The sequence below is a fragment of the Fringilla coelebs genome, assembly GCF_963513975.1.
Source record: "Fringilla coelebs genome assembly, chromosome: 6".
NCBI classification, from domain to species: domain Eukaryota; kingdom Metazoa; phylum Chordata; class Aves; order Passeriformes; family Fringillidae; genus Fringilla; species Fringilla coelebs.
The window spans coordinates 49,543,418-49,555,960 of NC_140034.1; the positions used below are offsets into that span (position 1 = coordinate 49,543,418).

The 12,543-nt window shown below is 36.7% G+C and overlaps 1 protein-coding gene across 3 annotated transcripts in view; it reads left to right on the forward strand.

The window, feature by feature from the left end:
* PLEKHA7 (pleckstrin homology domain containing A7) overlaps nucleotides 1-12,379 on the forward strand; it is a 103,781-nt gene extending 91,402 nt beyond the window's left edge. The window contains exons 22-25 of one of the 3 annotated variants that reach the window (XM_084208416.1): nucleotides 2,877-3,029; nucleotides 5,508-5,641; nucleotides 6,485-6,627; nucleotides 10,934-12,377. In XM_084208416.1, the coding sequence (XP_084064542.1) occupies nucleotides 2,877-3,029; nucleotides 5,508-5,641; nucleotides 6,485-6,627; nucleotides 10,934-10,956 (453 nt within the window). In that variant the 3' untranslated portion in view covers nucleotides 10,957-12,377. Of the gene's footprint in view, nucleotides 1-2,876; nucleotides 3,030-5,507; nucleotides 5,642-6,484; nucleotides 6,628-10,933 lie in introns of all 3 variants that reach the window. The other 2 variants (XM_084208417.1, XM_084208418.1) reach the window with 2 other exon arrangements.
* Nucleotides 12,380-12,543: the final 164 nt, after the last annotated feature.

The following is a 12,543-nucleotide window of genomic DNA, read 5'->3' on the forward strand; positions in this document are numbered from 1 at the left end:
GTCAGAGGTTAGTGATGTGTGGAGATATCAGTATTTTGGGGTGATTTCAGAGCCATGATTTTTTTTTTTCCTCCTTGGAATTGTATTTAGAAAGTGACAGAAGCTTGTACAGTTTTAAAACTGCTTCATAATGGAATGGGCCTTTTAGAATGTTGTTTCTCACCATGGGTGTTTCTCCTTTTAATTCATAAATTATCCTGCAAGATAGTCGGTGGTAATATCAGACAAATGTTTGTTTGTTCTTTTTAAAAAAGATAAATGGATAATCAGTTTTAAAATCTAATCATGCTGATTAGGAATTGATGTGAGAGCCAATGTATTCTAATTGATACAAATTCTTTAAATCTCAAAATGCAGAATATTCTAATAAGGCTCAAATTTAGGCTGCTAAAGAAAAGTATTTTTGTTGCTTTCTGAGAGTAAATGCTGTGCAGGTGAGAAGTTTATAATGATACATTTTGGATACTAACCAAAGCAATTCTGATTGGTGAAGTTACCCAGTTGCTCACTTGGTGCTAAACCAGGACTGTACTGTAACTGCACTTATGCTGTGGTCTTTTAATTTATTGTTTTATTTGGTCCACTAGAGCTTTAGAATGATCACATTGTTCTACCTAATTCATTGCACAAGATCTCTCGCTTTTAAATTTTTAAATTTGTCACTCATCATACCTAATGCCTTTTTTTTTTGTTTGCTTGCTTTTAATTTGCAGAATTTGTAGCTACTTTAAAATTTCTAACTGGACTACTCAATTTTTACCAGGCTTAATTGCATTTAGTACATGTGTGTCAATTGCTGGCATTGAAAAAACCTTATAATCAGCTTTTCATTCCCACTGTTCTGTAGCACTAATTTGCAGCCAGTTATTTGTATTTACTTTCCCAGTAAATACAACTGCACTGCTTGGAGACATTCATCTGTTTTGTCTTCTGTTTTGCAATCACAAAATTTTTAAAGACAGTGCATAATGTTTGGGAATTGTAGTACTATGGTACCACTGTTACTTTCATACTTTAATTGAAAGAAATAAATCTCAGCTTCTCATGTTTTCTGACTCACATAACATACCCAAGTTGAATTGAAATGCTTTCATAATACTCATTATTAACATTTGTGGCAAATACTTTATTTATAAATTTGGGTGCCATCTTGGTCTATTTCTTGCTGTAAAGAATTCAAATAGAGTTTTTCAGCCCTAGTAGTGTTTTGTAGAGGTCATCTCTTGTACCTATGGGGCTTTGATATGCAAAAGCATGTTTGATAGCACAATTACTTACAGCATTACAATTCTTTAGCAGCCACAATGGCAAACAGTTAAATGTATAATTGAAGTGCTGCTCAGTGTGTAACATTTGCTTTAAACATACATTGTATGCGTAATTCTAAATTTTAATTGGTCAGCTCTCAAGCGTAGGATGACATTTTAAGTATTGATCACAGTACATGAATTCATTTGTTATATACAATGCCTTTTTAATGTAAAAGTTGCAACATCAAAGCCAATAAAAGAACTGCTTCATAAGAATGGTTTGATGTTTTTTCTTACCTATTATATAACAACAACTTGAAAATGATACTGTGTATTTAAAATATACTATCTCAATCAGGCCTGGTTCGAATATGAGTAGAAGGATGAGTTTGGAGTACTCATATGAGAAAAATCTTATTTTCTCTGTTGAATTTGGTAATGTATTAATTTTTGAGATATAATTGCCTCTTACCTACTTAACTTTTTAATATACATGGAAGATACTTATCTTATGAGTGAATACTGAGAGCTTGTGCATGAATAGGTTTCAATTAGATTTATTAATGCAAGTGACATAATGAAGTCTAAGGACTTCATGTGGAGTTCAAACTTCATCCAAAACAAGACAAAGATTTGTACTAGAAATACTGGAGATATTTTTAAGAAACATACAAGTGGCACATTCTCCTGCTGATTTCCTCAAAACCTTGAGGAGATAATTTTGTTGTTGTTGTTTTTGTCCCTTCTTTTTCCTACTGCTTTTAATATCATGTATGGTAAAGTTGCTCAGATCTACTGGATGGAATGATGCTACAAATGAACTTAATTTTTTGAAAAAAAGGTATTGGTAGTGTCCTTAAGTGTGAGTTTATCTGTAACTTTATTGTGTGCAGTTTTGTAGGGACTACTATGCAGTGCTATTGAGTACTCTACATTATGCAGCTTAGTTTAAATATGCTAAATTTAAATATCAATAAATATTAAGTATTTATTATAACATATAATATTGCTAAATATTTACATTTTAAAGACTGTGTGGAGGACTTTTGCAGGTAGCTAGAGTCTGCTGAAGAGCTTAAAAGTCAATTTAAAAAAAATTTAAGACAAGTTAATGCTAATATATGAAATATTATCAACTTTAAACAGTAGGTATTATCCTAAAAAAGATACATAAAATTTTCAAGTTGTCATTCTCAACCAGCACTGTAAATAGCCTTCCTGTGCAGTGATTCAGAACCCCACAGCACTGCCTCTTTACAATGCCAAGGACTGCTCTGCCAGCCTCTGGGCTCACTGGTAGTGACAACAAAGGTGTTGTCCTGTGCGTGGCTGGTTCCATCTTCATCAGCAAATGTAAAATTGGGATTAATAAATTTCTTAGAATCTAACACCGCCGAACATGTAAAATTAAACAATACTCTGAATTCCTCACAGCACAGCTAGAGATCAATACTCTCACCCTTATGTACCAAGAAATGCAGTTTTATTTTCTTTCTCTTGTCAGTTCAGGGGTTTGCCCAGCTGAATCCTTCAGCAGTGTAGCCTTTGCTGCCGTAATGTACAATGCTGTATGGTGAGTTTGGCAGTATGCTTGAATGCTGTTAATTGTTTTGTATCTATTACCAGTGGAAACGAGAGCAAGAATTTGATTTGCAGTTACTTGAGAGGGCAATTCGTGGAGAAGACAAGGATGAAAATGAATGGTTAAAAGTTCAGCCAGGAGCAGTGACAGAGACAGACCTGGAGCCTCAAGACTATGATTTAGATATCAGCAGAGAGGTAACATTCACAATCTTTTCCCTCTTATTCTCCGTCCCAAAACATTAACCTTTCTAAGTTTTAGGCAGTGAATTCAGGTTGCTGGAAGTTTGAACTAAAAGGGATCTTTTGAGTACTGAAAATTTTTGACCTGGCACCTTTGAAAGGTTTGTGTTCATAATGTGTTTTAGTAGAAAGAAGAAATTGAAAAGTTGGCTCTAATCTTTTAGATGCATATCTCAGGATTTAAAGGAAAGAGTGATTAAGTTAGGGAAAGTTCTGTAAATTGGGAAAAAAAGATGAGAAGAAAACATAATGAGTATTTAAAAATAAGAAGCAGGAAAGAAGGACAAGTTAGTTCCCCAATTAGTTCTACCTTTCATGCTGACTGGCAAATGATGATAGAGAAGAGGAAGCACTGCTTTATTTGGGCTTGAACAGAAAATGTATTTTTGTCAGCTTTTGGAATGACTTGGTCGGTGTTCTGGGCACACCAGAGGTCTTTGCTCAGCTGCAGTAAGGGAGGAGATGTCAGTTTGAAATGCGATTGAGCCATCTGGTGGGAAGGAGAGAACACAGCAAGTGGAAAGGCTGCAGGGGGTACCTTGTGCTGTGTTAAATGCCGTGGGAGGTGACAAACCAGTACAACTGTTAATGGTAATTAGATTAATAAGCACCTGTACTCTTCTGAAAGCTGTTGAGAGAATATCATTTAGCAGAGATATTTGTAAATGGTTTACTCTGTGAGTTATCTGTTGAACTCTATGAATGGATTTATCTTTCAGTTAATCTTTGTATAATTTTTACAGAAAATACAGTGCTTCTGTAAACTTCAGAAACAGAAAATAACTCCTGTTCTTCTGCCTTTCCTTGTTGCACTCTGCTAACAATTCTTCTTTTCCAGAAGGCCTTTGGGGCTATGGGAATCACTTTGTACTTCCTTTAAGCCTTGAATTGGAGACACTTTTGCTCATAGGCATTTCTGTCCTGCTTCAGAGTAACTGAAGTAGGTGTGAAGCTCTAAGTGTAATGCTTCTTTCTCAGTTTACCCAGGTTAAAATCATACATTTGTGTTGGAAGGGACCTTAAGGATCATCTAATTCCAGCCCTCTGCCATGGGCAGGGACTCCTTCCACTCAACCAGAGCTCCATCCAACCTGGCCTTGTTGTCCTTTTCCATTTCATGTGGCCATTCTCTTCACCTGGCAGGCACTTCTGTGTTTGAGGTACCTCTGTGCCTCAGAAGGAAACATACTCTGTTCTGTCTTTAAGGAAAACCATCTATTCTTGCAATGATTAATGAGTTTGCTATTCTGAAAGTGATGGGATGAGCTAATGTATGGAGATAGAGATACACATTTAAAAAAAAAGTCTGTATATGTCTATATCTAGACCTTCAGAGAGGAATTGGATTCAGAAGTAGGGAAGTGTAGTGGAAAAATGAGGATTTTTCTGAAAGCATTGGCTTTGGGTTTCCTGAGAGGGAAGTCTAAAAACTTGAGGCTGTGATTTTAATATTGTTGAGTGTGCCAGTGTGTGTTCTTGGCATGAGATTTGCTGTGAATTACTCAGCCTAAGCACTGGGGGTTAGGTCAGGCCACTTTAAATAATCCATTGAATTAGCATGAACCAAGGTCAGTGGTGAAAAAATTTAGGATTATTTTCATTGAAAACTTTAAATTTTGAAGACTCATTGCCTCATGAGTGTTTTAACAAAATCCCAATAATAATGAGAAAAAATAGTTATCCTATAATTGATTTCTCTTTATTCACACATCCTCTATTTTCATTTTCAAAAGCAGTCTTTTCTGTATGATAAGAATTGATTTTCAAAGTTTGTAAACTGTATTTTCATTGGGAGGAGTGAAAAGTTCCCACAAAGTAATTTATCTTAGTAAAAAAATGTTTCTAGATTTTTTATGCAGTCATATTAAAACTTTCAGTCTATAGAATTAATTTCTGCAATGTGTTGTTACAGTCACACAGTGTAGCGTATTTCTGTTTGCCTTTTTTCCCCCTCTGCTGCTCTGATTATCCAGTCCCAAAAGAATGACACCCTAGGTTAAAACCCTCAGTAATATTTCCTTTCAGATGTTGGAAGTTCTGGCTGGCATGACACAAATATCATGGCATTGATATCTCAGGGTGTCCTGTCAGTCTCAGAATGGTTGCTTCTTTCTACTGTAAGAGCTTTAGACAGCATCCTATTTTGGGCTATAAGCCTGAACTGAGGAAGGGTTTTCTGTTGATTCTGACTTCTTCTGTAATCCCTTTAAATATTTGTTCAATCTGTCTTCTGAAGTAACAAGAATCAGAGGGAACACTGTTGAAAGGGCATCAGCTAGATATCCAGAAGCAGTGTTAAGCGTCAGGTACATGTACTGACTGTGAAAATCCATGCTTTATTCTTTTCACTCTGTTCTCCCATTGAGGAGGATTTATCTCAATTTCTTTTAAGTCTTTGTTATTGAAAACTCGATGCTTGCTTTCTTTCTGCAGTTGTCAAAACCTGAGAAGGTTGTAATTCCAGAACGTTATGTTGAGCTGGAGCCAGAGGAGCCTCTTTCTACAGAAGAACTGGCGGCAAGGCAGCGTAAAGCAGAAAAGATAAAGAATATTCTTACTAAATCAAGGTTAGGTTTTAGGGTTTTTTTTCCAAATCTTTTTTCCAAATACACAGGAATTCATGTTAAACATGGAGAACTAACATCATACAACAATCTTTATTTCTGTTACCTGATTGCAACTTGTAGCTTTGAGAAAATGCACTCAGAATTTATGTGGCATACTCAGAGCTGCTTTTTAAAGCAAGGTAGGAGACATACTGATGAATTCTGCATATGTCCATTTTCTTGTTTAGAGAGTCCTAAAACAGTAGTAAGTCCTTACCAAACAACTCTCATCTGAGAGTGAGGAGGTGGGAAAGGCACAAAGCTGGCTGGCCAAAAGCAGAAGAAAAGTCAGCGTGAGAGCAAGTTTGTTGTGGCCAGAGAGCTGGAGTTGTGAAACAGCACTTTTGGCTACTTAGAGCTAACACAGTCAGCTGAAACATTCCATTTCCAGAATTTGATATGTCAGGTACCTGCTCTCTCTTTGGAAGGGGTACAGCCTGAGGACCACCAGGTCTTTCCTTTTCTTCTGAGCACTAGCAAGGAATTTTACTAACAATTTTAAATAAATAGCACTTTTGTAGTGCTTTCATTTAAGCACATTAAGGATATTTCTAAAAAAGGACTTTCAGATGTTCTTAAGGCTATGCAGAAATTGTGACTGAATGTGGGGTGGCTGTGTCATTTTTCCTTGTGTGCTGTAGGTGTTTGCATACAACATCAACCCTGTATTAAAGAACCGCAGTAAAATACGGAGCTTGATAGATGAGATCTGAAAACTGCTCTCTGAATCCGAGCTCGTTCTTATCTGCATGGTGGATTCTTTATGTTTGCAAATGTTAATGTTGTTTTTCACTCTCCCCCTAGTATGCACAATCTGCAGCCTACTGTTGCCCAGGACAAACACAACTCGATTGATTTAGATTCACAGCTGCAGGAGCAGGAGCGCATCATTACCATTTCATATGCTCTGGCTTCTGAAGCCTCTCAGAGGAGCAAGGAGGTAGCAGGTAATGCTTAGTTATTTACAAAATAACAGCTATTCCTTACCAGCTTCTCAAGTTGTGTGGGGTTGTTGCTGAACTCCTGGCATGAGAGAAAGTTTTAGTCATTCGTATTCGAAATAGTGAAAAGTGTGTGTAGGTAACAAATGGAGAGGGGCTAATGATTTGCACTGAGTATTTGGCCTCCAGTGGACAGGATAAAGGAGGCAAGATACGATGATCAAGTTAAGAACTTGGAAACTTGCTCTAATAGTACTAAAAAAATTAGCATTTTAATTATCTATAATTGCATTAAATCAAATATTTCTATGTTCATTTTTTGAAAGTAAATGGATCTGTGACTTCAAAAAACAATCAAGGAAAGAGGATTTAAAATATTTTTTTATAGAGAAAAATTCCCTGGTCCAGTGATGGAGATGAGGCTAGAATCATTTGCAGCTTGAGCTGCGTGCAACAGGCTGAAAAAGAGCTTGTAAAATGGGGATTGGCATGTCTGGTCACCAGGATGAGAGGTCAAAGCAAGACAGCTGTGCAGGAATTCTGCTTGATGCCTAGAAATTAATAGATCCTTTGCAATATGTTGCTAAAAGTGATAATTTCACTCTTGATTGCTTTATAGTTGCAATAAGTAAGAAATGTCAAGAGATTTGTATCACACAGTAATCCACGCAGCAGCGATTTCCCCAAGAGCCTGACTGGCCATTTATAACTGGCACCATTCACTGTTCCAGTGGAGAATGGAAATAATGGGAACTTCAACTATGATGGAGAAAAAATATGCACATTTCTCATCCAAAGTTGTCAGTTTAAACTTATGGCTCTTGCCACAGCAGCCCTTAAGACCTTCCCATTAAAGACAGATTATTCCAAGTATCGGGATGCGTGACGTGCATCTGCAGTAACAGTGTTGATTGAACGTGGCTGTACTCTCAGGGCTGCAGTGCCAGCTGAACCTGAGGGGAATGGCATTTTGAGGGGATGGAATGCATTTCCAAGATAGGAATCTTGAGACTTCAGAGAGTTTCTGTGGGTAATTTAACTGACTGGCAGGGAGAAAATGATTCGCTGAGGAGGCCAGACGTTATAAAGCTAAACCAAACAAACAGAAAAACAGAATTGTAAAATCATGGGGGCAGTTCAGGATGAACCTTGTGGCTCCTCAGGCCATGGATGTATCAACAGGGCTTTTCCACAGGTGCTTTGGTCCCAGTTCTAGTGACCAGAACCTTTTAACAGGTTCCTTTGGTTATGGAATGGTAATTTTTTTCATGAGGTGTGAGCCAGTGGAGCATTTTGCCACTTGAGTTCCAGCTTCTGCTGGGAAAAGGTCGCAAATCTGGGCTAAGATCAGCCCAGAAGAACACAGCCAGTACCTGAAATTATTCCATTACTATAGGTTTTCTATTAATATATTTTAATTTTTTATGTTTAATTATCTCAAAAGTGTGATTTGTCAAATTTTTTTAGATACATGTAGTCAGAAAAATCTTCTTAATTCTTTTGTTTCCTCAAAAAAGAAATTAAAGTGTGTATTGGCACTGAAATGTTTAAATGCTGCTTCAGAAAATTTGCAGTCAGTTGTGAGATAAGTTTTAGTTTCATTTTTTTTTGTGAAGCACAGCAGCTGCCTCTTTTGTCTTTCAGACACTTAAAGAACCCCTAACACAGTAGCCAAAGGCTAAGGTTTTTAAGGAATTCCAAGCTTTTATATTTGTGCACAGCTTTTGTTGCCACACTTGTGCCTCAAAAACTCTCTTCTTGAAACACGTCTTGCTTTGATTTCAGTTATTTCTTACTCCATTAAAAGTAAACACCTTCCATGGTATTCTTAACAAAAACCAAACAAACCAGAGTAGTTTGGTTTTAATAGAAAATCTACAAACCAGAAAAGAGTTCCATTTTTTTTAGTTATGATCTATTTTCTGATGAACTAAGGTGATTTACAAAGGAGGCACTGGACACTTTACACAGCTGACTTTACATTCTCATTTAGTCCCTTGTTACAGATTCCTTCGTGTTCTTGTTTTTGGGGTTTGATTTTTGAAGTATTTATTATTGTTTACTCCTTGATCATGAAGCCGACCACTTCTGAAAATCCCAATCTAATTATGTAGATTGTGTTACAAAGATTTGTTTATGAAAAAGACTGTGAAGCTTTACTTTGCCCATTTTTCAGGGGTGAGCAGTTATGTTAGGATATTATGCTAATATAAATCTTGTAAGATAAGTTGTAAATTTATCTAATCTTAGCATTTTAGAGTTTCCTCTGTTCCTAATAAGAAATCAACCTTTTGAGTGGAAATCATGCCAAGAGTCTGGAAGATTAAAGTCAAATACAAGACTACTAAGAAGTCGTTTCCTATGTTGTGTGCTTTGGCCCTCCAAAACATTAAAACAGAATTTTAGATCAAGTTTCAATTTCTTCAATTTTAAGATTGTCTTCCAATACTATACCATTACTCAGGTTTATAAACAAGAATAGTTTTAAGCATTGTATTCTTTATCCTGTATTTTCAAGCTGAGATATGAAAATGTGTTTACTGTATCATGTACTGCATTATGCAAAATGTTTTATGTATATATAATTTTGTGAACATTATTTTTCTATATATTATTTTGGTTTCTGCCCACTAGCATATAACAAAGGAAATGTTGAAAACCTGCACAGCCTCAGTGAAGTCTGGAATTTGAATTAGCAAAAAATAGGTGCTGGTCCAGAGCTTTAAAAGCTTTAAAAGCAGGGCTGATGAGAGTATGTCAGTGTTGTGTGCCTTCATAGTGTTCCTTTAAATTTCATGTCCATATTCTCATGCAAATAGAAATCTTTATTTGTTTGATTTATGCAAGGAATAGAAAAAAGCAGCAGGTAGAAATGTTGTTTACCTTGTGTTCCATGTGGCTACAATAGTGTAGCACCTCATTCATTGCTCATCAGGGGGTAGAAAATTAAGGTGACTCCGTTTATGATGTGAATGTTTGATTGCGCAGCCTAATTCCTGTGTGTGATCCCTTCTAGCTCAGCAGTTGACCTATCCACCCAAAGCACCCTCACCTTCTGTACCACAGCCACCTCACTCCCCCTTAAGCAATGGATTTCACTACACATTTGTTTAAACACCTTCCAAGTAAGAACTAACTGCTCTCGGCATGTCTGATCTGCCATCGTGCCTGTGCTGTGGCTTGCTAAATTTTAACTCCTTTACTAAACCAAGATTCCATCCGAATGAAAGCATGCAGCTACTTTTTCAGGAACCTTTTATTCTTGTAAATATTGCTTCTGATGAGCTAACACATGGGCTGCTGAAGTCTTCAGTTGAGTGCTGTTGCTCTGCAGGTGAGGTGCTTCCTCAGTCCTACTGTGGTGAAGGGAGGAGACGTCTGTGCTCTGGGTAACGGGGGGCCAGGTTTTCAGCAGCCTTCTGTACTCTGGTGGCTGCTCAGGGCATGCAAAGAGAGAATCCAAAGTTCACCCTTGTACAAGCAGGGGCTTCCTTTGTGGGCTGGTATCCTACACATGAGCTGGCATCAGAGTCTCAGCTGAGGTGAGCTGAAAATGTGGCCCTTTGTAACTAATTCCGCAATGTTGTGTTTGACTTCAATCGTGCCTTTCGTTGGATCATGTTAACAAAAGATTGAGTTTCTCTCTGGTTAGGTTATTTTGCCACTTCAGGTATTAAAATTGTGATAATTTTGTTGTCCTTACAAAGAAACATCTGTATCTTTATCTCTTCTTAGTAGAATTTGCAGAGATTTCCCTGTTTGAAATTGCAAGTAGGAAAAGGTGTAAATATTGTATGCAACTGCTGAGTGTGCCCCTAGTTAAGACGGATGCTATGCATCCATATTTTCATTTTATATTATTTTTACCTTTCTGATTTTTTTTTGGCTCAATTTTATTGCCTGAAACTGAACAAGAAGATAAAGCAGAGATGAAGCAGTAAAGAGGGTTGCTTGAGTAAATAATTGTACAGTGCCAGAGACTCAAGCACGGGGCTGGGGCTGACCTTCAGAGTCCCTTCCTACCCCAAATGTGTACAAATATATACACATAGATATACAGTTACAGATGTATATTTATATCAAGTTATGTTTTCTTCAGAAAAAGAAAGTAGCTGTGATGTGCTGGGGACACAGGAGCTTGAGCATCAGTGGCATCATGAGAGAGCTGTTGGCTTAATGTGTCTGTATGAATTGTTCCTTCTGTCAAACTGCAAAAGGCTTAAAAAAAAAAAAGTTCCCAGCAATTTCTTACTGCTTGGCATTGGCTGACTCCCTTCAATATTTAACCCTGTTTTATTTTCCTTCACACCAGCCAAAGCAGTAAGTGAACACTGACGTGAGACTGGAGGCAAATCCTGCTTTGTGACACCACGTGGAGGACAGAGGAGATTCTTTTCCAGGTTTCTGTGGAGGTACTCGTTGGCTGGTGACACCTTCTTCTGGAAAGACATTCAGAGAATGATAGGGGGATTTTCTATGAAAATGAAGAGAACTGCAGGTCGTTTTTTATTTACTTCAGTTTAGTTCACACTTTTTATACGAATAAACGGCACTTTTAATAAACTCTGTAAAATCCTGACAATGTATTTTTAGAACGGTGTATTTTAGGTTTTTTTTTTAATCAAGGGCTGAATTCATTTTAAAAGACATTTGTTGCATAGATACTTAAAGATGCTGTTGCTTCCCCCTCAGGCTCAGATACACATCGTAAAGTTTTGTGAGAAAAACCCTGCGAATTTGAACAAACCTAGAAGCACATTGATAGGGTATGGATAGAGCTAACACGGGTGACAGGTTTGGTGAAAGGGTGTTTCAGATGGAATATTTTTGTAGAGTTAATCACCCACCCTTTTGCCCATTAAATAATCCATTGCAAGAACTGTTAGCTTGAATTTCTAAATATTAGTGACTGCTGTAGAGCTGAAATTTCCCAGGAAAGCCATAACAAAAGCCAGTTTTAACTCCCCTTTTTAATGATCCCAGATGATTAACTTAGTGGTATCAATTCAGTTTGTTAGGTTGCCCTTGAAAGTAGTGCTGCCCCCTCTATAACAAACAGCTAACAAAATTTTTTTTTTTTTGGAAGCTGAGATGTGAAAGAAGATGATTTTTAATTAAAATATGTGAAGTAAGCAATAAACAATTACAATGTGTCATTTGGCTAGTAAATACATATTTTTCTTCTGATATTTTTTCAATAGACATTACAATATGATGTACTGACTAGTGTTTATCCTAGAAACAGCAAAACTAATGGAATGTAGCACCTGCTAATTTCCTGTGTATGTTCACCTGGTGCTTATCTTTGCCAAACTTGGAAATTCTGTGCTGTACTTATGCATAGGGCAAAGGGTGAGCTGGTTAAAATAAGGAGAAAAGAAGATTAAATTTATTGCTGCAACTAGACTTAAAAAAAACCCTGTGTATGCATTGAATGCAAGACAGGCAAAAACTTCCCAATGTTATGTAATTAGTAGCTGAGTTCAGCTCTGGATGAGAAATAACTGAGAAATACTTCTGCAGTATTTTGTGAAACCACTAACTTGTCTATTCCCTGTATTCAAGTAGTAGCTAAAAACCCCTTGGAATTGACCTTTGTGTTTCAGACTTTAAGAAAAATCATGATATATTAACACTATACTCAGAAATATTCTTAAAAGTATATATTTAGCTAATGCAATCTATTTTACCTCAATACTGCCAGTATCAACTTCAAAACCTTTTGCCAAAATAATGATTTATTTTTGCCTTTATAAAAAAAGTTTTGAAAGCATAAATGAATATTTTGCAAGAAAACATTAATTTAAATAAAATGTAACTGTTTGGAAAATGGTATATGTACAGATTAAAATATTAACATAACTGCCTCCTATTGCCTCTGTCTTGTCTGCTCTCTTATCAGTGTCCAGCAAGTTGGAAATC